General features: G+C 40.8%; 1 protein-coding gene across 1 annotated transcript; it reads right to left on the bottom strand.

Moving 5' to 3' along the window:
• Positions 1 to 2954: 2954 nt before the first annotated feature.
• LOC103441175 (TOM1-like protein 9) lies at positions 2955 to 9559 on the bottom strand. The gene is made up of 10 exons (XM_070826784.1): positions 9129 to 9559; positions 8238 to 8316; positions 7428 to 7526; positions 7214 to 7327; positions 6826 to 6986; positions 6045 to 6120; positions 5672 to 5757; positions 4679 to 4870; positions 4080 to 4576; positions 2955 to 3908 (listed from the first exon to the last, which is right to left on the bottom strand). Exons 1-10 carry the CDS (start codon positions 9227 to 9229, stop codon positions 3199 to 3201), a joined length of 2115 nt encoding a protein of 704 aa, XP_070682885.1. The 5' UTR covers positions 9230 to 9559; the 3' UTR covers positions 2955 to 3198.
• Positions 9560 to 22561: the final 13002 nt, after the last annotated feature.

Below are 22561 nucleotides of genomic sequence, written 5' to 3' on the forward strand. Positions count from 1 at the left end.
TAACGGCCCACTACTAGCCCTCACATTTCATCATATCATACCATCTATGCAAATCAACCACATTTCAAATATGCACGTCAAATCACATATCACAATCATCATCAATACACAAGCTAAATCATGTTTAATAAACATAGGTCTATGGCTAAATATATAAAATCACATTTCAATAGAAATCACATTATAAAACCAAGTCATATTCACAGATGATACCAATATAAGAAATCATGGTAATAATCATATCACATATGTTCAAGTCACTCTCTAACCAATGTAGGCCCACTAGACTTCACTTAAGTCTTCTGTAGTAATAATTTTAGTATTTAGAATGTTTCGAGACATGTTGACCAAAAGTTAACTCTCGGTCAACAGTAGGATCCACAATCCTACATAATTTGATCCGGAAGATCCGTACGTTGGATTTCTGATCTGTAACTTCCTAAGGTCCACATTTTTCTTCTAAAATAACTTGCTAAAATTTCATCGTGATACGATGGTCGGATCTCTGCCAATTACAAATTCAAGTGGCGGCCAACGTTTGATTTTACAAACTTAGAAATTAAATTCGGGAAGATCCATAAGTTTCTATGGTCCTCAAATATTACGTATTATAACATATTAATGTTTGGTGACAATCCAATGGTCAGATCGTCAATTCATATTTTGATCAAGAGGATGCTATAGGTGGTGGTGATCGAAGGAATTTGTTTCAGATTTCGTGGATCAATAACTAAGAACCCGTGCACCCACCGGTGCGGTTTCCACAATTTCAAGGCCAATTTGTATGAATTATAGGGTGGAATTGGTAGAGGGAAAGCTAGGGGGGTTGTTTCCAAATGATGGATGGTGGTGATTCGCCGTGTATGGTGTCAGAAAACTCATGCTATCGTCGTGTCGGGTCGCAAAGGGTGCAGGTCGAGGATCCCCCGCTTCCCATTTCTCTCATTTCCCCTCTTTTCTTTCTTTTCTGATTGGTCAATCTCCTCTCCTTTTCGTCCTTTATCTTCTTTTCCTTTCATCCCAGCCACACACGTGGCACATCTCAGACTCCAAATTTTCTAGAGTCTTCTAGATAAGGCTAAAATTACAAAAATGTCCCTAACTTTAAACGTTAATAACTCTTTCGTTCTAAATCCGTTTCACGGACAGTTTGCACCTACACGTTCGTGTGATTGAGATATAAATCGTGACCTTGAGAGGTCTACGGATTTTAGATAATTAATTTCCAAACTTCAAACTTCGTAACTAGTTTAATTAAAATCTAAATTTAAATAAATTAATATAATTTCTCGAAAAATAATATAAAATCTCAATAATACAAATATGTAGATTATAACAGTGAAATCCACTTAGTACTATGGTCTAGTGGTATTCCTTTTCACTTGTAAGTGAGAGGTCTTAGGTTTGATTCTTGCCAAAGGCGAGTTTGAACTACATTATTGCTAGCCCATTATGAGGCTAATCTCACCCCCTCCCTTTAGTGTAGATAATATCACTTGTTCAAAAAAAAAAAAAAAAAACAGTGAAATCCAGGAATGAGATTTCACATATGGCCCTCATTTAATAGTTTGCGGATTGAGGCACTTATAGCTGTCATTTTAATTTAATTGAGGAACTGCTAGTCTCTCAGTTGATTCAAAAACTTTAGGCTTTGATTTGATCGAGGAACTTTGGGTCCGATCTTTTTTTTATTGGTGAAACTTCAGGTCCAATCATTTTATATGATGAGGATCAAGAAACTTCAGGTTCTAATCTGATCAAGGAACTTCGGGTCCTTTTATATACTCATCATAAAATGTAGTATACTAAATAAATTAAAACAATAGGCGGTAATTCCAGTCATGGTAAATAAATTGCTTTTAAGTAAATAAAGTTTGTGACAAGGGTTTTGATTCAGCACAATTCACATAAATATCAAAACTTAAAGCAAAGAGTAATAACTCCATCCATTGTAAATAAATTGCTTTAATAAATAGAACCTGTGACAAGGTTTTAAATCAGCACCATACACATAAATATGCCAAAACTCCATCTCCTTTTTTTCTTTTTCTTTGTCTGCCACTTTCTTTTGTTTCATCCTTTTTATTTTATTTTCATTTCACAGTTCTAAGTTCTTTTAGTTACCAAGGAAGTAATAGTAACAATAAGTCCCAATTGGTGTTCCTCTTGCAATGAGTTTCGAAAGAAGTCGAAACTGTTCCCATAAGTTTTGGAGTTAAGAGTAGTGTCTGCAACTTACGAGAAGATCAAACCGTTAGATTTAACTCAAATTTTAGTATGATATGGATTAAAGTATACCGAACCACTTTCTTGAAGAAATAGTTTCAATCTGAGCCACCAAAAATGGAGTTTTGGTACTCATAAGATGGCTGTTCAGTTTTCTGCGGAATTGGAAACTGGGTTGATGTTTCAAACATCTGTGACGATCGCACTGTTGGAATTTTCTGAAATTTTGATATGTTATAGTTACTGGGCGGACGAACAACTTTCAAGAATGAAGTATCTCAATCCAAGGTCAGGAAGTTGGAGTTCAGAGGCTGTTTACATGGCTCTCAAATTTTCTGTCCATAATAATGATAGTAGTTATATAACCAAATGTATATTTACTTTAAGAAAATTGGATATAAAGAGATATGATGAAAGGTAGGTAGTGCTTCACCAAATTTATAGCGTTATGCTTTCCACCAACACGAGAACTTCTCGTGCTGATAACGTGTTGTAAAATCGACGGTATGTGCGCAGTTGAACATAAAGTAAATAAGACACAATATTTACAAAGTTCGGCAAGTGTGCCTACGTCCTCGGAGCAGCAGTAGTACTTTCTTTCATCAATTTTCCGCTTGTTACAAAATCACATTTGAGGAAAAGAAAAATAACGAGTCACATAGAATGACCAGAATCAGTTACGGAGCCACCTTAAGGATACACAAAACAGAGAGGTTAGAGTTGGAGACTAAAACTAAAAATACGAATCTCATAAAATTCAAACTCTAAATCACATGGAGGAGGTCTCCCAATTTTATCGGGCTTTTTTTTCTACAAAGAATGTACATGTTCCCAATCACAAACCCAGATTACGGAGCCAAAATGCCCAGAAAAAAAAATATATATATTATATTGAGAAAAAAGACCAAAAAATGAAAAAGAAAACGAAATGAAACAAAAACAAAGGGGAAAAGGGTGAAACCAATAATAACTTCAGACGCTACCAGCTGCACCAGACGTCGGTTTTGTTGGCTTGAGTTTTGCAAAGTCAACGAGGTCTCCGAAAAGTTTATCCTCTGGCCTAGATGGCCTGCTTGGAGGAACATAAGATGGCGCGGAAACCTGGTAGGGGTTTTTCAGACCATTATCGTTAACAGAAAGACCGTACATTTGCTGCTGAAGGGCATATTGCTGTTGTTGCTGTTGCTGAAGGGCGTACGCTTGATGTTGCTGTTGCTGAAGGGCGTATGCTTGCTGATGTTGATATTGCTGTTGCTGCTGTTGCTGAAGGGCATACGCTTGATGCGGGTGCTGTTGCTGATCGTAGCCGTAGGGGACAAATTGATTACCACCATACATTTGTTGAGGATGCATGGATGTCATCTGACCTGCTTGAATAGCTTGTGGAGTCATACCCGTATATGGCCCTTGGGCCGGTTGAGAGGGCAAACCCAAATGACTGCTCGGACCAACTTGGTTATTGATTGTTGACAAATGGGTGGTTGTAATTGGCTGAATATACATACCTACAAGCTGGTCGCTTTGAGGACCCTGGGGATGGAAACCACCCGGTGCACTGACCACCACCTTGGTAGTAACTTGCAGCGGGGGCGGGGAGAATCGAGAACCTGCTACTGGACTGCCATCATCTATTGACTGAGCTTCCCAGGGAGGTGGTGGCAATGATCCACTGGTTGGTGAACCTGTCCAACCATGTGAAATGTTAGAGATTACCGTATTCTAAAAAGTATAAACCACATAACATTCTTCCTGGTTCTTGCGATCACTAATAGCAGGCACATATATGCAAAAGAATATTAAAGAAAACAAACAATATGGAGACTGAAACACCAAAAATGTAATGAAAAGCCCACCATAGCCTGGCGAAAGCGGCTGCTGCTGCAGTGGTTGCGACTGAACCATCTGACCATTCCATGCAGGAGCAGCACCTTGTGCAAACGGAGACTGCTCATACTGAGGGACCCCCATGATTGGGGCATTTCCATTTGGGAGAAATCCTCCTTGTGGAGATTGAAAATTCTGCTGCTGTGGGAATTGTGGGGGTGAAGGATTGGGTTGGCTGGCTGCATTAGCAGGATGGGTATTCACAGGGTTTGGGACACTCTCGGTGCCAAACATGTCCATAAGAGCAAGGGCATTCTGCTGAGAAACAGGAGTAGTTGGCTGTTGTTCTCCCACGGGAACAAGAGCCAGTGAAGCATCTGCCTTTGGTAAGCCAAAGTCATCCCCGCTAAGAAGATCCATCCTGGGATCAACCTTTGCAGTAGAAGTTGAACCATTAGTAGCTGGAGGGGCAGTAAGCAATAACTGATTAAGTGGATTAGCACCGGAACCAGAACTTGAGACGGATCTGCAAAAAAATTCTGGCATTACTATTTTCAATGGATACACAAACACCAATGGATTAGTCACAATTTGTTGCGGTGACTGAGTGCGTTAAGATCCTAATTACCTCCCATCAGGCTGTTTGTTGTCATTTCCAGTGTCCACTAGAGGACCACCAACATCTACAAGCGCTCCATTAGCTGCAGGCTTAGGTTTATCTGGCTGAACTGGATTTCCCGAAGCAATGGCTTCATGCTTGGCTAGAAGACGTTGCAAGTCATCATTCAGCGCTAGTCCTTGACATAGAAGTGATTCATCCCTAACAAAAACCTTTGATGAGTAAAGAAATAGACAAAAAATGCCATGGCAGTTACATATAAAGAACATAAAACATATCAATAAGAACCTATCATTTATCATTTGAGCAAATCTTATAAGGATGATATTAAAGTTCCCAGATAAACATATACATCATATCCAAACTTCACTTTTAAAAGAAAATTTCCAAGGTATACATCTACATCATGCCTAGAGGGCTTGTTTCTCAGTTGTTCGTTTAGACTGTTTACAGACCCATGCATCTAATACTCAGACATAATTTCAAGTTATTTATGGGCTTTTTAAAAAACAATAATATTATTATTATTAAGGGGAGGGGGTGAATTCAAAACTATTACAATAATTTAGGGGAGGGGGGAGTTTCGAACCCCAGACGTATGGGTGGAACCCAACACCCTATCCACTAGGATATTGGACCACATGGACATGATACTTATGAGCTTATGATATTACAAATTCACAATATAACATACCAGACTGTTTTGCAAGACACAATACCCTATATTTCCTACAAATAAAAAGAATATTAATCTGGAATTTTGTGGCACATTAGTTCAAAGATAGCAACCTCTATCTTGCCATAAAATTCAAGTTCCTTTTTGTTTAATAGTCTTTCGAAAAATGTCTACAAATACCTAACTTCTTTTTCTCTTACTTAACCAATATGAATGGATAATACACATACATACATGGTGTAACAAAAACGGACAATACAGAATTGGCAACTGCCTTTTTCATGAAAAAAGAAGAAAGGTAGCGGGTAATGAAGTTATGGACTTACGAAGTCGAGTTTACAAGGTGTACCACTCTCTGCTTATATGTACGGCACTGGTCAACCAAATCAATAATCACCTCCTGCCTAAGCCCCTGCAAATTGAAAGGAAACTTCAGCAAAAAGCAAATGGAGATTGAAGTTATGATATTGAAGCATCTTCCTCAATGTCACATTTCCTTATAGATGAAACATCCAGTGCGATAAAGATCCAAGTAGATTCAGTAAAGGGATTTAATTTTTTTTTTCTTTATTAACATGTTGTATTATCCAACAAAGGTAAGTAAAATTACTTCAGCTGTCATCATTAATTGATATCACATTGTATATTATTTTCTGCATATCATTTTTTTTTCTTCATATCATAAATCGATAGATTTACCTCTTTGTTATCTATGGCACTTAGCATTTCTGCCAGGACATCCATGATACCCTTTGCATTCTGAAGTTCCGTCAAACTAACAAAATAAATCAGTTAAAATATGAAATAATATACTCTGCAATAGTTCAACTGTCTGCACATTATAAAGAATTAACAGTTTCCTGCTTTCATTTAGACTACTTTTGTCCTTGGAATTTCTCACTGCTAAATTTCTTAGAATAAATCATTCAGAGCATTAAAATGGGATACTCCCAGTCTGCAAGTTGAAACTTGATACATCTTACCCATCAAAGAAGCAAGCAGAAGCAACATCTTGTTTTTTCCATCCAAAACCAAATTCCTCACTTGCATTAATGTCTCATCAAGGATGAAATATCAGATGCATTGAACCACAGAACAGCAAGACCAAAACAATACAGCAAATCCCCTTTCACCATAAATACCTAGTATATTCATACTTCCACCATACCATTGTATATTCATGCTACCATCATAGCATTTACTCTCAATTGCATCTGTCTAATGATGTCAACAGAGCCTGCCATAGGCAGCAAACTTCCTATGTGATTGGATCACCAACACATGCAAAAAAAGAATTCTCATTGAAGTTTTGACATCTTTCAATCAGAAGAAAGAAATTAAAGAGTTAAAACATGCAATAAGAGTTCTGAACTTTAATCAGTCCAGTGAAATAAGTATCATCTTAAAGTCAGAGAAACTGCACTACTAAAAATATTTAAAGCTTAGGTTCATTGGGAGCAAAGAGGAGTTACATGTGCACCTTAAGGTTGGGAACTCAGCCTCTGCAGAAGGCTCAGCTACATCTTTTGGACGATCTGGATCTTGCAAATTCTGAGGATATGCTGTCAATGGCTGTGTCTGGGGTGGTGTGAATACAGGCGCAGATGACTCGGATCTTTGAGGGAATACTGCTCCAGAACGCTGAAGAAACATTTTGACTCAGAGAATGTTGAAGAATCAAGCACTAAAACAGAATATAAGCCATGAATAACAATTTCATACTAGAATGTTGAAGAATCAAGCACTAAAACAGAATATAAGCAATGAAATAACAATTTCATACTGATTATGTTATATGAATGCTTCTCATGTTGAATTTTAACAATGAAGCTGGATTATTAATTGACAATTTCTCTTAATGTACATACCAACAAATCCTGGTATGCAGCATAGTATTGTGGATATCTTGCTCTCGGCCCCCCAAAAGCTTCTTGCCAGGTATCTATCAGGATCAATATCTTATCTTTGACATGATAGTCCGGCTACAATTTGCATCATAAATACTATGAGAAAACTTAAATAGAAGTGGAACAAGTGATATTGTAGAACAAGCTATCAGATGGTTGGATGGGGATATATTACCTTCTTTTTTACTATTCTAACCATATCATGGAGGAGGTCTTTCTCTGCAACATGCATATGAACAATGTCTCCACAATTCTTTATTATTGTTTCCAACAGCTAGAATGTAGCGAACAGACCAAAAGAAAACCAATTTAGACCACTGTAATAACAATTTGTTAACAATGACAAACAATGTAAATATATAAATGGCCTCTACAGCAGAAGGGACTTGAACATCAAATTTCAGTGAGATTTCCAGTAGACCATCATCAACTAGTTTTTTTTCATGCATATAAACTTTAAATCTGCCAACTCTCTAGAATGCTGGATCTTAGCCATTCATTTCTTTCCACTTCTATGAACTGAGTATGAAGTATAAACACATGAAAGTAATCCACACTGGGAACATGTCCATCTTGTTAAAATAAATTCTCTGTTTTCACATTTTGAGAAAATTTTACCATTATTTTTTCCATATGGGAGTAGCATTGGTCTTAAGGATCCACTATGCATACAACAAGAAATGAAGTAAAGATCTAACGTAATACATCGGAACTAATTAATTAATATACCCCACATAGTGAATAACATAAAGCGCTGATAAAAAAAATGACAATACATAAATAAGGTACACCATGCTACAAGCAAAGGCATTGCTCGTAAATATAAAAATAAAATAAAAATGACAAGTTCTCCTGTAAGCTGAACGAAACACTAACACAACTCAACCAGTAAATGAAAATGAATGTACTGTCAACAACAACATGGACTGGTAAACAAAATGGCCACTTCACTTAATTAAAATGAAACCAGTTCAGTGGAGCTTACTGTAAGGGCAAGAAGTTGAACTTTTGAATTCTTACTTCCAAGGCGCTTCTTTATACCTTTAACAACATCCTTTGCTTGCCTAATATATGAAAACCAAACAGAGAGTTTAAGTCTAGGTAATCTTCAACAAAAAGATTCAATCTAGAGAAGTAGGCATATATCTAGCTAGCTCGAGACAAGAATTAAAATCAGAAATACCAACGCTTGCTATGCACACGAGAGGGAGACAGGCATTATCATGTCTATCACGTCTCACATGTTTTGTACATCCTAAATAATGAAAAAGCATTATCATTCAATTCCATCTTTAGCAGCTTTGGCCTTCCGAACAATCGCAGCAACCTCTTTGGTTTGTTTACATAAACCACATCACATACTTATTACTAAGAACTTAAGCATACGAAAATATACGACGAGCGTTACTAACCCTCCTCCAATTGTAAACATTGAGCTCAATTATATACACTGACCAATAATCAGTAAAATAACCATTAAAATGTATAAAACTGATTAACATTTCCGCTGACCAAATGCAGAAAGAACCAGCTTTTTCCATCATACAAAGCCAAGCTCACAATCGAACCCACTAAATCGCATAGCTCGAAACCAGATCCAATTATTTACAAAACTAAATCGTAATAAACCTTAAAATTCAGGCTTTGTTCTTTTCTCTTCTATCATTTCATCTTTTTGCATTTCTATCCTCGAATTTTCCCAGTAACCAAACACAAAGTTAACAGTTCGATCAAATTCAACCACCATCATCACTCCCTCATTGATTCAAATCATACATATATATATTAGACTCAATCAAAAACATAATTACACTATAAAATGCAACAGTGATCAAATTAAACAAGAAAGAGAGTTCTAATCGAGTGCGACGCGTACACAGGGTCGTGGTTGCATATATCACAGATTTCGATGTTCATGGCCCAATCAGGACCGATGAGCATGTCGCTCGTGGCGCGTTCCACCAGATAATTCACCATCCCTCCTGCTCTTCCTCCGACCGAAAGTCGCCGCCGCGATCCGAATACCACACCCACCCGCCTCCGATTGCCGGCAAGATCGCAGAAGACTCCAAAAATAAGACGCAGTCTTTCTTCCGGCGACTCTCTCTCTCCCTCTTTCTCTCTCTAGAAGCGTTCCTCTGTGAGAGATCGCTGGCTGCTGCTGCTTTTCTGTTCAGGAACCGAATTTTTTTCCTTTATCTGAGTTGTTTTTGGGGGTGGGACTAGATTTGACGGGCGAATCAGGTGAGGACACGTTTTGGAATTTCGGAGACTCGCGTGCCGCGGTTCTGTTCTCTCTGTGTCACCGACTTTACGTTTGGTTCTTTTTTTTGTTTTTTGTTGTTGTTGTTGGAATTTGACAAATGATTTCAAAGAGAAATGTCAAAGATACTGGACTGGTTTTGTATTGTTGTTCTTTAAAAAAAAACTACTTGTTGTGTTTGGAGAATATGTTCATTTTTGCTGCTTCACGTTTTCAGTTTTTTTCACCAAAAATTGTGAAAATAAGTTTGTTGATGCACAAAATCAGTGGGGACTTTGGTACAACAGAAAGTGTTAAGTTTGTGACGTTCGCTAGATTGCTTCGGTCACTAGTGTGGATAAGTATGTAAGTGGATAAGGACAGGGAAGCAAACACAAGATGTACGTGGTTCACCCAGATTGGTTACGTCCACGGAGTAAAGGAGTTTTCATTAATTGTGAAGGGTTTACACAAGTACATAGGTTCAAGCTCTCCTTTAGGGAGTACTAGTGAATGATTTAGTACAAATGACATTAGGAAATATTGTGAGAGAATGATCTTTATTTATTTCTAGTTTCATTATGACGTTGACACGTGTCATATTGTGATTGGCTTCTGATGTTGACACGTGTCGCACTATGATTGGCTTCTGATGTCAACACGTGTCGCGTTGTGATTGGCCTCCTGGTTGGAGGGAAACTTTTATGGGTCCTTGACGGTATAACGTTGACTAGTGCTCAGTAGTTTCGGGATTGGTCAAGTATGGTACAAACAGTGCTCCCCTAAGTTCCCAAGTGAGGGAAGCTCTTCGGTTGGGGACTTGCAAGATCCAAGCCATTGAGTAATCACGAAACTTATAAGTACCAAAGTGTGGTATCATTTTCACTTGCCTTATGTGTCTCATACGTAGATGTGACATCTTCTCTAGAAGTACTTTTCCTTCATCCAAATGTGGTATCTTTAACCGATGAAGATGCACAAGGTAATGTATCAATTTCACTTGAAGCTTACTTATAGTTTCGGGCTTGGTCAAGTGCGATACAAAATCCTATAGTAGGAGTCCCCCAAGTCACCGAGTTAGGAGATTTGCCGAAAGAGGTAACAGACAAGGTAAGCAATCAGACTTCCAAGTAAGCAACCTGGATCAGAGGTTCGACTTTGGCTTCCAGTTGATTGTTCTCCTTCTCCTTGTGTCGTAAACAGCAATAAGGATAAGGAGAAGCAAATGGAGAAGAGATGATATGAGATACTTTTGCTTTTGAAGAAGTAACTTTCCACAGGCTTATTCTTGAATTGGGCTGGAAGGTTTTCTAGTTTCCTCCAGAGTATAAGGCCGACTCAAGAATTTAAGGGTCAAAACAAGTCCATCAAATCAAGAATGTGTTTGACCTTAATGATATGGGATACTTTTGCTGTTGACGAAGTAATAGATGAATTGGCATGTGTTCTATTGCGCTTGTCTCCACATGCTTCCCTGTATCCTTCTCACTTGCCCTATCCGTTCCTCAGGCAGATGTGGTGTCTTTTCTGGAAGCATAAGATGTTGAAGATGAGTACTCGAGAGCAATACCGGGTAAGTAATTAGGCAAGAGGTTCCAGGCAGTCAGTTCCTGACTGGAAGCTTGATTCCAAGTGCTGACTGATTGCCATTTTTCTCCTTGTCTTGCAGGTAAGAACAAGGGCAAAGGCAAAGACAGGGAAAAAGCATGATATAGGATACTCTTGCTTTTGACCCTGATGATATGAGATACTCTTGCTCTGGTGTGGCTGGTTTACATAAGTATTATTGGGGGGAAGAAAGCTGAGTATTTCGAAAGGCTTCGTTGTGAGTGCCCTCTCAGATATGAGGAAGGGTTGAGCATTTTTGCAGGTCTGCCTGTCCGTGGAGGATGGAGGTCGACATATATAGGAGTCTCCCTAACAACAAGTAGTAATGATATTCATTTACCCTTTTTGGTCGTTGCAATGTAATGGGAGCTGCAAGCTTCACGTGTTTTAACTTTGTCAGAGCACTTTGAAAAAGTGGTATGTGGTATCTAGAAAGCTGATGTTGCGTGTGAAGATTGCAGACAAGCTTTATCCAAGGAAATCTGGCTCTCGAAGTTCGAAGAGCGATGCCTCTTTGGTTTTCGAACAAGCAATCCTGTCGGGGATCTGGCTCTCGAGATTCGGAGAGCAGTGCCTCTTCGATTTTTGAGAAAGCAATCCTGTTGGGAGTTTGGCTCTTGAGATTCAGAGAGCAGTGCATCTTCGATTTTTGAGAAAGTAATCATGTTGGAAGTCTGGCTCTTGAGATTCGGAGGGCAGTGCCTCTTCAATTTTTGAGCAAGTAATAATGTTATTCCTTTACCCTTCTTGGTTATAGCAATGTAGTGGGAGCTGCAAGCTTCATATGTTTTAACTTTGTCAGAGCGCTTTGAAAAAGTGGTATGTGGTATCTAGAAAGCTGATGTTGCGTGTGAAGATTGCAGACAAGCTTTATCTAAGGAAATCTGGCTCTCGAAGTTCGGAGAGCGATGCTTCTTCGGTTTTCAAACAAGCAATCTTGTCGGGGATCTGGCTCTCGAGATTCAGAGAACAGTGCCTCTTCGATTTTTGAGAAAGTAATTCTGTTGAGAGTCTGGCTTTTAAGATTCGGATATCGGATATCGGTGCCTCTTTGATTTTTGAGAAAGTAATCCTGTTGGGAGTCTGGCTCTCGAGATTCGGAGAGGTTCCTCTTCGATTTTTGAGCAAACAATCTTGTTGGGAGTGTTTTCTCGAATGTGAGTAAAGGTTGGGCATTTTTGCTAGTCTACCTTGCCACGAAGCACGGAGGTTGACACACATTGGGACTTTCTAGTTATCAAGAAGTGGTGTTGTTCCTTTACCCTTGTGGGTAATAGTAAGGTAGCTGGACCTTCAAAATTTATGTGTCTAAACTTTGTTAGAGATCTTTGGCAAAGTTATATGTGGTACCCGATGAGCTGATGTTGCATGTGGAAAGTGGTGCCTCTTCGAAATCGGGAGAGTGGTGCCTCTTCGGAATCCGGAGAGTGGTGTTTATTAGATTTTTGAACCAACACCCTGTTGCCCTATCTTTTATAAGGGCACCAATTATGTGTAAGGGGTTCATTCAGAAAGTTATTTCTTGAAGGAATTTTCCCCTTACTTCAGAGATTTATTGCACCTCATTTCTCCTTCATCATTTCTGAGAATGTCTGGCCCATCCGACCGTCATTTTGACTTGAACTTTGGTGAAGAGGCAGCCATGCCTTCTCAAGACAACATATGGCGCCCATCCTTCTTATGCCCTATTGGTCATCTTACCGTTGGGGACTCTGTGATGAAGAATGATATGATCGCTGCGGTGGTGGCCAGGAACGTTCTTACTCCCAAATATAACAGACTACTTTTCAAACGGTCTGATGAGTTGGCTGTTAAGGATTTTCTGGCTTTCAGTGTTCAGTGTGCAGGTTCTGTGTCTAATATGGCCCAACACCTATTTGCTCAAACCCGCCAAGTTGAATCATTGGCGACTGAAGTGATAAGTCTCAAACAGGAGATCAAAGGGCTTAATCATGAGAATAAACAGTTGCACAGGCTCGCACATGACTATGCTACAAACATGAAGAGGAAGCTCGACCAGCTGCAGGAATCTGTGGTCAGATTTTACTTGATCATCAGAGGTTTGCGGGTTTGTTCCAAAGGCATTTATTGCCTTCGTCTTCTGGGGCTGTACCACTTAATGAAGCTCCAAATGATCAACCTTCGGTGCCTCATTCTTCGGGGTTCTGCCTAGTACTGAGGCTTCGAATAATCACCATCTGGTGCCTCCTCTTTCTGGGGCCCTGCCGACTACTGAGACTTCTCCTGAGCAACTTTTGTGAAGGCTCCCTCTTGTTTGTTTATTTTGATTCATGTATATGTACATATTTGCAACTTATTGGAGATATCAATAAACAAGCTTTGCTTCATTTCAACGTATTGTGTTAAATACACCAAGGCCTTCTTCACTAAGTTCTTTGAATTTTTCCTTTTGTTGAAGCTTTGTGAGTAACTCCGCCTATGTCTTACATGGCCGGTCCCAAGCCCGGATAAAGGAGGAGGGGGAGGGCGTCAGGTAGTCGACAGCCGGCACTCCATGATCACGTCGAATCCTTATGAAAATGAATCCAGAACAAAATCGCGCTAAAGCTAGGGCGTCACCCGTAAGTGGCGCGCTGTGTGGCCCGAGCACAGTGATAAGTGAGCAAGGGTCGCTGTATCTCCATCGGCACCCGGATGCAGTGTTAAATGAGCAAGGGGGCCATAGAAACTTCTTTTCGAACGACTCCACTCAAAGTTGTTTGGGAGCATATGCTCCTATCAACTTTACCCGGGACACACAAAAGAAGTACTTTGATCCTATTAGACGGGGGAGGGTGAAGAAGCTAGGACAGAAGGGTAGAGTTCAAGAGAGCAAAATGCGTTTAGGAACGTGGAATATAGGAACCTTAACGGGAAAATCTATGGAAGTAGTGGAAGTTATGGTGAGGAGACGGATAAATATTATGTGCCTACAAGAAACTAAGTGGGTTGGTAGTAAGGCAAAGGATCTAGAAAACTCAGGGTTTAAACTTTGGTATTCGGGCACAAATAGAACGAGAAACGGTGTTGGCATCATCGTGGACAAGACCTTGGTACAAGATGTTGTAGATGTCAAGAGGGTAGGAGATAGAATCATGGCAATCAAGATTGTAATAGGACAAGAACTTATCAATGTGATTAGTGCGTACGCACCTCAAGTAGGGTTGGATACGAGTTCGAAGGAGAAATTTTGGGAAGATCTTGGAGACTTGGTGCAAGGAATTGCTCAGACGGAGAAGTTATTTATAGGAGGAGATTTAAATGGACACGTGGGCAGGGAGACAGGCAACTATGGAGGTTTTCATGGTGGCCATGGTTTTGGGGAGAGAAACGAGGATGGGGAAGTTATCTTGGATTTTGCAATGGCATATGATCTCTTCTTAGCCAACACCTTCTTTAAGAAGAGATAAGAACATGTGATCACCTACAAGAGTGGGTCGTCAAAAACACAAATAGATTTTCTTCTAATGAGGAAAGGGGATCGTATAACTTGTAAGGATTGCAAAGTTATACCAGGAGAGAGCGTGGCTAATCAACATCGCTTGTTGGTGATGGATGTACATATCAAAAGAGTAAGACAAAAGAACAAGACTTGGAAGTGCCCAAGAACTAGATGGTGGAATCTAAAAGAAGAAAAACAAGCCATTTTCAAAGAGAAGGTAATCACCCAATGTGTGTGGGATAGAGAGGGGGAAGCTAGCCAAATGTGGGATTCCATGGCTAGTTGTATCCGAAAAGTAGCAAAAGAGGTATTAGGAGAGTCCAAGGGCTTTGCCCCACACCAAAAGGAATCTTGGTGGTGGAATGAGGAGGTACAAACAAAGGTGAAGGCTAAGAAGGAATGTTGTAAAGCCTTATACAAGGAGAGGACCGATGAAAATGGTGAAAGGTATAGAAAAGCGAAGCAAGAGGCGAAGAAAGCTGTCAGAGAAGCTAAGTTAGCGGCTTACGACGATATGTATAAACGACTAGATACCAAAGAAGGAGAGTTGGATATCTATAAACTAGCTAGAGCAAGGGAAAAGAAGACAAGGGACCTAAACCAAGTGAGGTGCATCAAGGATGAGGATGGAAAGGTTCTTGCTACAGAGAACGCACTTAAAGACAGATGGAGAGGTTATTTTCATAATCTTTTCAATGAAGGACATGAAAGGAGTGCTTCTTTAGGGGAGTTGAGTAACTCAGAATAGTGTAGAAACTACTCCTTTTATCGTCGAATCCGGAAGGAAGAAGTGGTTGTAGCTTTGAAGAAGATGAAGCATAGAAAAGCAATAGGCCTAGACGATATACCAATCGAAGTGTGGAAAGTTTTGGGAGAGACAGGTATAACATGGCTCACTGACCTTTTCAATAGGATTTTGAAAACGAAGAAGATGCCAAATGAGTGGCGAACGAGCACTTTGGTGCCTATCTACAAGAATAAGGGCGACGTACAAAATTGCATGAACTATAGGGGTATTAAGCTAATGAGTCATACAATGAAGCTCTGGGAGAGAGTCATTGAGCATAGATTGAGGCAAGAGACACGGGTTTCGGACAACCAATTCGGGTTCATGCCAGGGCGCTCAACCATGGAGGCAATCTATCTCTTACGAAGATTGATGGAAAGATATAGAGATGGGAAAAAGGATTTACACATGGTCTTTATAGATTTGGAAAAAGCGTATGATAGGGTCCCAAGAGACATTCTTTGGAGGATTTTAGAGAAGAAAGGAGTACGAGTAGCATATATCCAAGCTATAAAGGATATGTATGAAGGAGCAAAGACCGCCGTAAGAACTCATGAAGGACAAACCGAAAGCTTTCCCATAACTGTAGGATTACATCAAGGCTCATCCTTAAGTCCTTACCTTTTTGCGTTGGTAATGGATGAGTTAACAGGACATATTCAAGATGATATTCCTTGGTGTATGCTTTTCGCAGACGATATAGTGTTGATAGATGAAACTCAGGAAGGGGTAAATGCAAAGCTTAACCTTTGGAGAGAAGTGTTGGAATCTAAAGGTCTTCGCCTCAGCCGATCAAAGACAGAATATATGGAGTGCAAGTTCAGTGCAAATGGAGGCCAAAACGAGTTAGGGGTGAGGATCGGAGATCAAGAAATACCAAAGAGCGACCGTTTTCGTTACCTAGGATCTATCTTGCAAAAGAACGGAGAATTAGATGGAGATCTCAACCATAGAATACAAGCTGGATGGATGAAGTGGAAGAGTGCATCCGGCGTGTTGTGTGACCGCCGTATGCCACTGAAGCTCAAGGGAAAATTTTATAGGACGGCAATAAGGCCGGCAATGCTGTATGGCACAGAATGTTGGGCGGTGAAACATCAACACGTACACAAAATGGGTGTAGCGGAGATGAGGATGCTTCGTTGGATGTGTGGGCACACGAGAAAGGATAAGATTAGGAATGAGGATATCCGGGGTAAAGTAGGAGTAGCCGAAATTGAAGGAAAGATGAGAGAAAATCGGTTACGGTGGTTTGGACATGTGCAAAGAAGGCCTACTGACGCTCCGATTAGAAGATGCGACTATGGGACAGAGGTTCAGGGCCGAAGGGGTAGAGGAAGACCTAGGAAAACTTTGGAAGAGACTCTAAGAAAAGACTTAGAGTACTTGGATCTAACGAAGGACATGACACAGGATCGAGCACAATGGCGTTCTAAGATTCATATAGCCGATCCCACTCAGTGACTTGGATTTTCCAAGTCTCAAACCAAGAAGTTTTCCTCACTCGGGAAATTAAGGGAACACTACCCCAACCTACATGCTCCACTCAGAAAGCTTCAACATACAAGCTTCAACAAAAGAAAATTCAAAGAACTTAGCGAAGAAGGCTTTGGTGTCTTTAACACAATACGTTGAAATGAAGGAAAGCTTATTTATTGATATCCCCGATAAGCTACAAATATGTACATATACATGAGTCAAAATAAACACACAAGAGGGAGCCTTCACAAAGGTTGCTTAGGAGAAGTCTCAGCAGTCGGTAGAGCCTCAGAAAGAGAAGGCACCGGAGGGGGATCATTTGGAGCCTCAGTACTGGACAGAACCCTAGAAGGAGGAGGCATCAGAGGTTGATCATTTGGAGCTTCATTACGCGGTACAGCCCCAGAAGACGAAGGCAATAAATGCCTTTGGAACAAACCCACAAATCTCTGATGATCAAGTAAAACCTGACCATCAGTTTCCTTCATCTGGTCAAGCTTCCTCTTCATGTTTGTAGCATAGTCATGTGCGAGCCGGTGCAACTGTTTATTCTCATGCTTGAGCCCTCTAATCTCCTGTTTGAGACTCATCACTTCAGCCGCCAATGATTCAACTTGGCGGGTTCGAGCAAATAGGCGTTGTGCCATATTAGACACAGAACCTGCACACTGAACACTGAGAGCCAGCGAATCCTTAACAGCTAACTCATCAGACCGTTTGGAAAGTAGTCTGTTATCTTTGGGAGTGAGAAGGTTCATGGCCACCACCGCAGCGGTCATATCATTCTTCATCACGGAATCCCCAACGGTAAGAGGACCAGTTGGGGAGACGAAGGATGGGCGCCATATGTTGTCTGGAGAAGGCGGGGCTGCCTCTTCAACAAGGTTCAAGTCAAAACGACAGTCGGAGGGGCCAGACATTTTCAAAGGTGTTGAAGAGAGAAGAGGTCGGACAAATCAAGATCTTAGAAGTGCAAGAATGAAGCTTCTACTGGTGGAGATTCAAGTGTGCTTTGGAACTTAATGCCAGCCCCTATAAAAATCTGCACTGGACGGAGCTTCAGAAATCAAAGAGGCGCCTGCTCAGAAATCGAAGAGGCGTTTGCTTTCTCAAAAGCTGGGCTGCTTAGAGATCACGAGGGTTGATCTCAGAAATCGAAGAGCCGTTTGCTTTCTCAAAAGTTGGGCTGCTCAAAGACCACGAAGGCCGATCTCAGAAATCGAAGAGGCGCTCGCTTTCTCAAAAGCTGGGTTCCCTAGAGACCACGAGGGCCGATCTCAGAAATCGAAGAGGCACCTACTTTTCCAGCCTTGTCAGCACCTGTCACACGCACACTCAGCTTTGCGGAAATTATGGGCATTCTGTCAAAGACTTCTGGGGAAGTAGAAAACACATGAATCTTACTGTTCAATCACCCACTTCCCACACGCAACAATAGCTCATGGGTACCACAGATAACTTTGCCAAAGTTCTCTGCCAAAGTTGAGCACGTGAAGCTTGCAGCTCCCACTACATCGCTCTGACCAAGAAGGGTAAAAGAATAGCAAAGAAACAGCACTAACAAAGTTTAGACCCATAAATTTTGAAGGTCTAGCTACCATATTATTACCCACAAAGGTAAAGGAACAGTACCACTGCTGGATAATTGGAAAGTCCATGTATGTCAACCTCTGTGCTTCGTGGCAAGGTAGACTAGCAAACATGCCCAACCTTTACTCACATTCGAGAAAACACTCCCAATAAGATTGCTTGCTCCAAAATCGAAGAGGCACCGTCCTCCGAATCTAAAGAGCCAGACTCCCAACATGACTACTTTCTTAAAAATCGAAGAGAGGGTAAAGGAACAGTATCATTGCTGGATAATTGGAAAGTCCCTGTGTGTCAACCTCTGTGCTTCGTGGCAAGGTAGACTAGCAAACATGCCCAACCTTTACTCACATTCGAGAAAACACTCCCAACAAGATTGCTTGCTCCAAAATCGAAGAGGCACCGCCCTCCGAATCTCGAGAGCCAGACTCCCAACATGATTACTTCCTCAAAAATCGAAGAGACACTGCTCGCCGAATCTCGAGAGTCAGACCCCCAACATGATTGCTTTCTCAAAAATCGAAGAGGCATCGTTCTCCAAATCTCGAGAGCCAGATACCACAGACCACTTTTTCAAAGTGCTCTGACAGAGTTAAAACATGTGAAACTGGCAGCTCCCACTACCGTGCTATGACCAAGCAGGGTAAAGGAATAACATTACTACTTGTTGTTAGGGAGACTCCTATATATGTCGACCTCCATCCCCAACGGACAGGCAGACCTGCAAAAATGCTCAACCCTTCATCATATCTGAGAGGGCACTCCCAACAAAGCCTTTCGAAATATTCAGCTTTCTTTCCCCCCGATAATACCTCTGCAAACAAGCTATACTAGAGCAAGAATATCTCATATCATCAGGGTTAAAAGCAAGAGTATCCCATATCATGCTTTTTCCCTGTTTTTTCTTTTGGCCTTGTTTTTACCTGCAAGACAAGGAGAAAGAGAGCAATCAGTCAGCACTTGGAATCAAGCTTCCAGCCAGGAACTGACTGTCTGGAACCCCTTACCTGATTACTTACCTGGCATTGCTCTCGAGTACTCATCTTCAACATCTTATGTTTCCAGGGAAGATTCCGCATCTGCTTGAGGAACAGATAGGGCAAGTGCGAAGGATACAAGGAAGCATGTGGAGACAAGCGTAACAGCACACGTGCCGATACATCCATTACTCTGTCAAAAGCAAAAGTATCCCATATCAGCAGGGTGGAACGTACTCTAGATTTGATGGACTTGTTTTGACCCTCAAATTCTTCAGTCGGCCTTATACTCTGGAGGAAACCAGAAAACCCTCCAGCTCAGTTCAAGAATAAGCCTGTGGAAAGTTACTTCTTCAAAAGCAAAAGTATCTCATATCATCTCTTCTCATTTTTCTTCTCTTTATCCTTCATGCTGCTGCAAGATGGGGAGAAGGTGAACAATCAGTCGGAGCTCTGATTGCTTACCTTGTCTGTCACCTCTTTCAGCAGACCCCCTAGCTCGGCGACTTGGGGGACTCCTACTACATGGTTTGTATCGCGCTTGACCAAGCCTGAAACTACAAGTAAGCTTCAAGTGAAATTGATACATTACCTTGTGCATCTCCACCAGTTAAAGATACCACCCCTGGATGGAGGAAGAGTACTTCCAGAGAAGATGCCACATCTACCTATGAGACAGATAAGGCAAGTCAAGACGACACCACACTCCGATACTTAGAAGTTTCGTGATTACGAGATCATTCTCCCACAATATTTCCTAATGTCATTTGTACTAAATCATTCACTCGTACTCACTAAAGGAGAGCTTGAACCTATGTACTTGTGTAAACCCTTCACAATTAATGAGAACTCTTCTATTCCGTGGACGTAGCCAATCTGGGTGAACCACGTACATCTTGTGTTTGCTTTCCTATCTCTATCCATTTATATACTTATCCACACTAATGACCGGAGCAATCTAGCGAAGATCACAAAAAGCGACCGTTTTCGTTACCTATGATCTATCTTGCAAGAGAACGGAGAATTAGATGGAGATCTCAACCATAGAATACGAGCTGGATGGAAATAGTGCATCCGGCGTGTTGTGTGACCGTCGTAGGCCACTGAAGCTCAAGGGAAAATTTTATAGGACGGCAATAAGGCCAGCGATGTTGTATGGCAGAGAATGTTGGGTGGTGAAGCATCAACACGTACACAAAATGGGTGTAGCGGAGATGAGGATGCTTCGTGGGATGTGTGGGCACACGAGAAAGGATAAGATTGGGAATGAGGATATCCGAGGTACAGTAGGAGTAGCCGAAATTGTAGGAAAGATGAGAGAAAATCGGCTCTGGTGATTTGGACATGTGCAAAGAAGGCCGACTGACGCTCCGGTTCGAAGATGTGACTACGGGACAGAGGTTCAGGGCCGAAGGGGTAGAGGAAGACCTAGGAAAACTTTGGAAGAGACTCTAAGAAAAGACTTAGAGTACTTGGATCTAACGGAGGACATGACACAAAACCGAGCGCAATGGCGTTCTAGGATTCATATAGCCGACCCCACTTAGTGGGAAAAGGCTTTGTTGTTGTTGTTGTTGTTGTTGTTGAAGCTTTGTGAGTGAAGCATGTAGGTTGAGATAGTGCTCCCTTAATTTCTCGAGTGAGGAAAACTTCTCGTTTGGAGACTTGAAAAATCCAAGTCACTGAGTAGTCGTGAGACTTCCGAGTATCAAGATGCAGTAGCATATAGTATGAGTCCCCCAAGTCTCCGGTCGAGGGAGTTGACGAATGAGGCATTTCCTTTCTAAGTGGTAGCCCAAAACTCCTTCTTCATATATATTTGTTATGAAAGTTGTTAGGCCCAAAGAAGTAGAGGCCTAGGCAAAATTTTTTTTTTCTTTCGAATTTTTGAATTTTTGAATTTCCGAAAGAAAAAAATGTGTATATATATATATATTTTTTTTTAAAGCTTTGTAGGTGAAGCTTTGGTGTTAAAGCTTTGAGGTTGAAGCTTTGTTGGGTACCATGAATTGATTTTGCTTCACACTATCTTGATCAAGATAGTGTGAAGTTTTTGTAGGTGAAGCTTTTGTGTTGAAGCTTTGTAGGTGAAGCTTTTGTGGGTGAAGTTTTTGTAGGTGAAGCTTTTGTGGGTCAAGGTTTTGTAAGTCAAGCTTTTGTGGGTCAAGCTTTTGTGGGTCAAGTTTTTGTGGGTCAAGCTTTTGTAGATGAAGCTTTTTGTGGGTGAAGTTTTTGTAGGTCAAACTTTTGTGGGTCAAGCTTTTGTAGGTGAAGCTTTTGTGTTGAAGTTTTGTAGGTGAAACTTTTGTGGGTCAAGCTTTTGTAGGTGAAGCTTTTGTGAGCCAAGCTTTTGTAGGTGAAGCTTTTATGGGCCAAGCTTTTGTAGGTGAAGCTTTTGTGGGTCAAATTTTTATGGGTCAAGCTTTTGTGATGAAACTTTTGTGGGTCAAGCTTTTGTAGGTCAAGCTTTGTTGGGCACCATGAATTGATTTTGCTTCACACTATCTTGATCAAGATAGTGTGAAGCAAAAGTAGGTGAAGTTTTTGTGTTGAAGTTTTGTGGGTCAAGCTTTTGTGGGTCAAGCTTTTGTGCGCCAAACTTTTGTAGGTGAAGCTTTTGTGGGTCAAGCTTTTATGGGTCAAGCTTTTGTGGGTGAAGCTTTTGTAGGTCAAGCTTTGTTGGGCACCATGAATTGATTTTGCTTCACACTATCTTGATCAAGATAGTGTGAAGCTTTTGTAGGTGAAGCTTTTGTGTTGAAGTTTTGTAGGTGAAGCTTTTGTGGGTCAAGCTTTTATGGGTCAAGCTTTTGTAGGTGAAGCTTTTGTGGGTCAATCTTTTATGGGTGAAGCTTTTGTGGGTTAAGCTTTTGTAGGTCAAGCTTTGTTGGGCACCATGAATTGATTTTGCTTCACACTATCTTGATCAAGATAGTGTGAAGCTTTTGTAGGTGAAGCTTTGGAGTTGAAGCTTTGTAGGTAAAGCTTTTATGGGTCAAGCTTTTATGGGTCAAGCTTTGGAGTTGAAGCTTTTGTTTGGTACCATGAATTGATTTTGCTTCACACTATCTTGATCAAGATAGTGTGAAGCTTTTGAGAATTTGTAGTTGTCCTCCATTAATGAAGCTTTTGTTGGTGAAGCTTTGGAGTTGAAGCTTTTGTTTTCCTTTTTTTTTTTGGGAAACTA

Source organism: Malus domestica, chromosome 08 (assembly GCF_042453785.1).
Source record: "Malus domestica chromosome 08, GDT2T_hap1".
Taxonomy (NCBI): domain Eukaryota; kingdom Viridiplantae; phylum Streptophyta; class Magnoliopsida; order Rosales; family Rosaceae; genus Malus; species Malus domestica.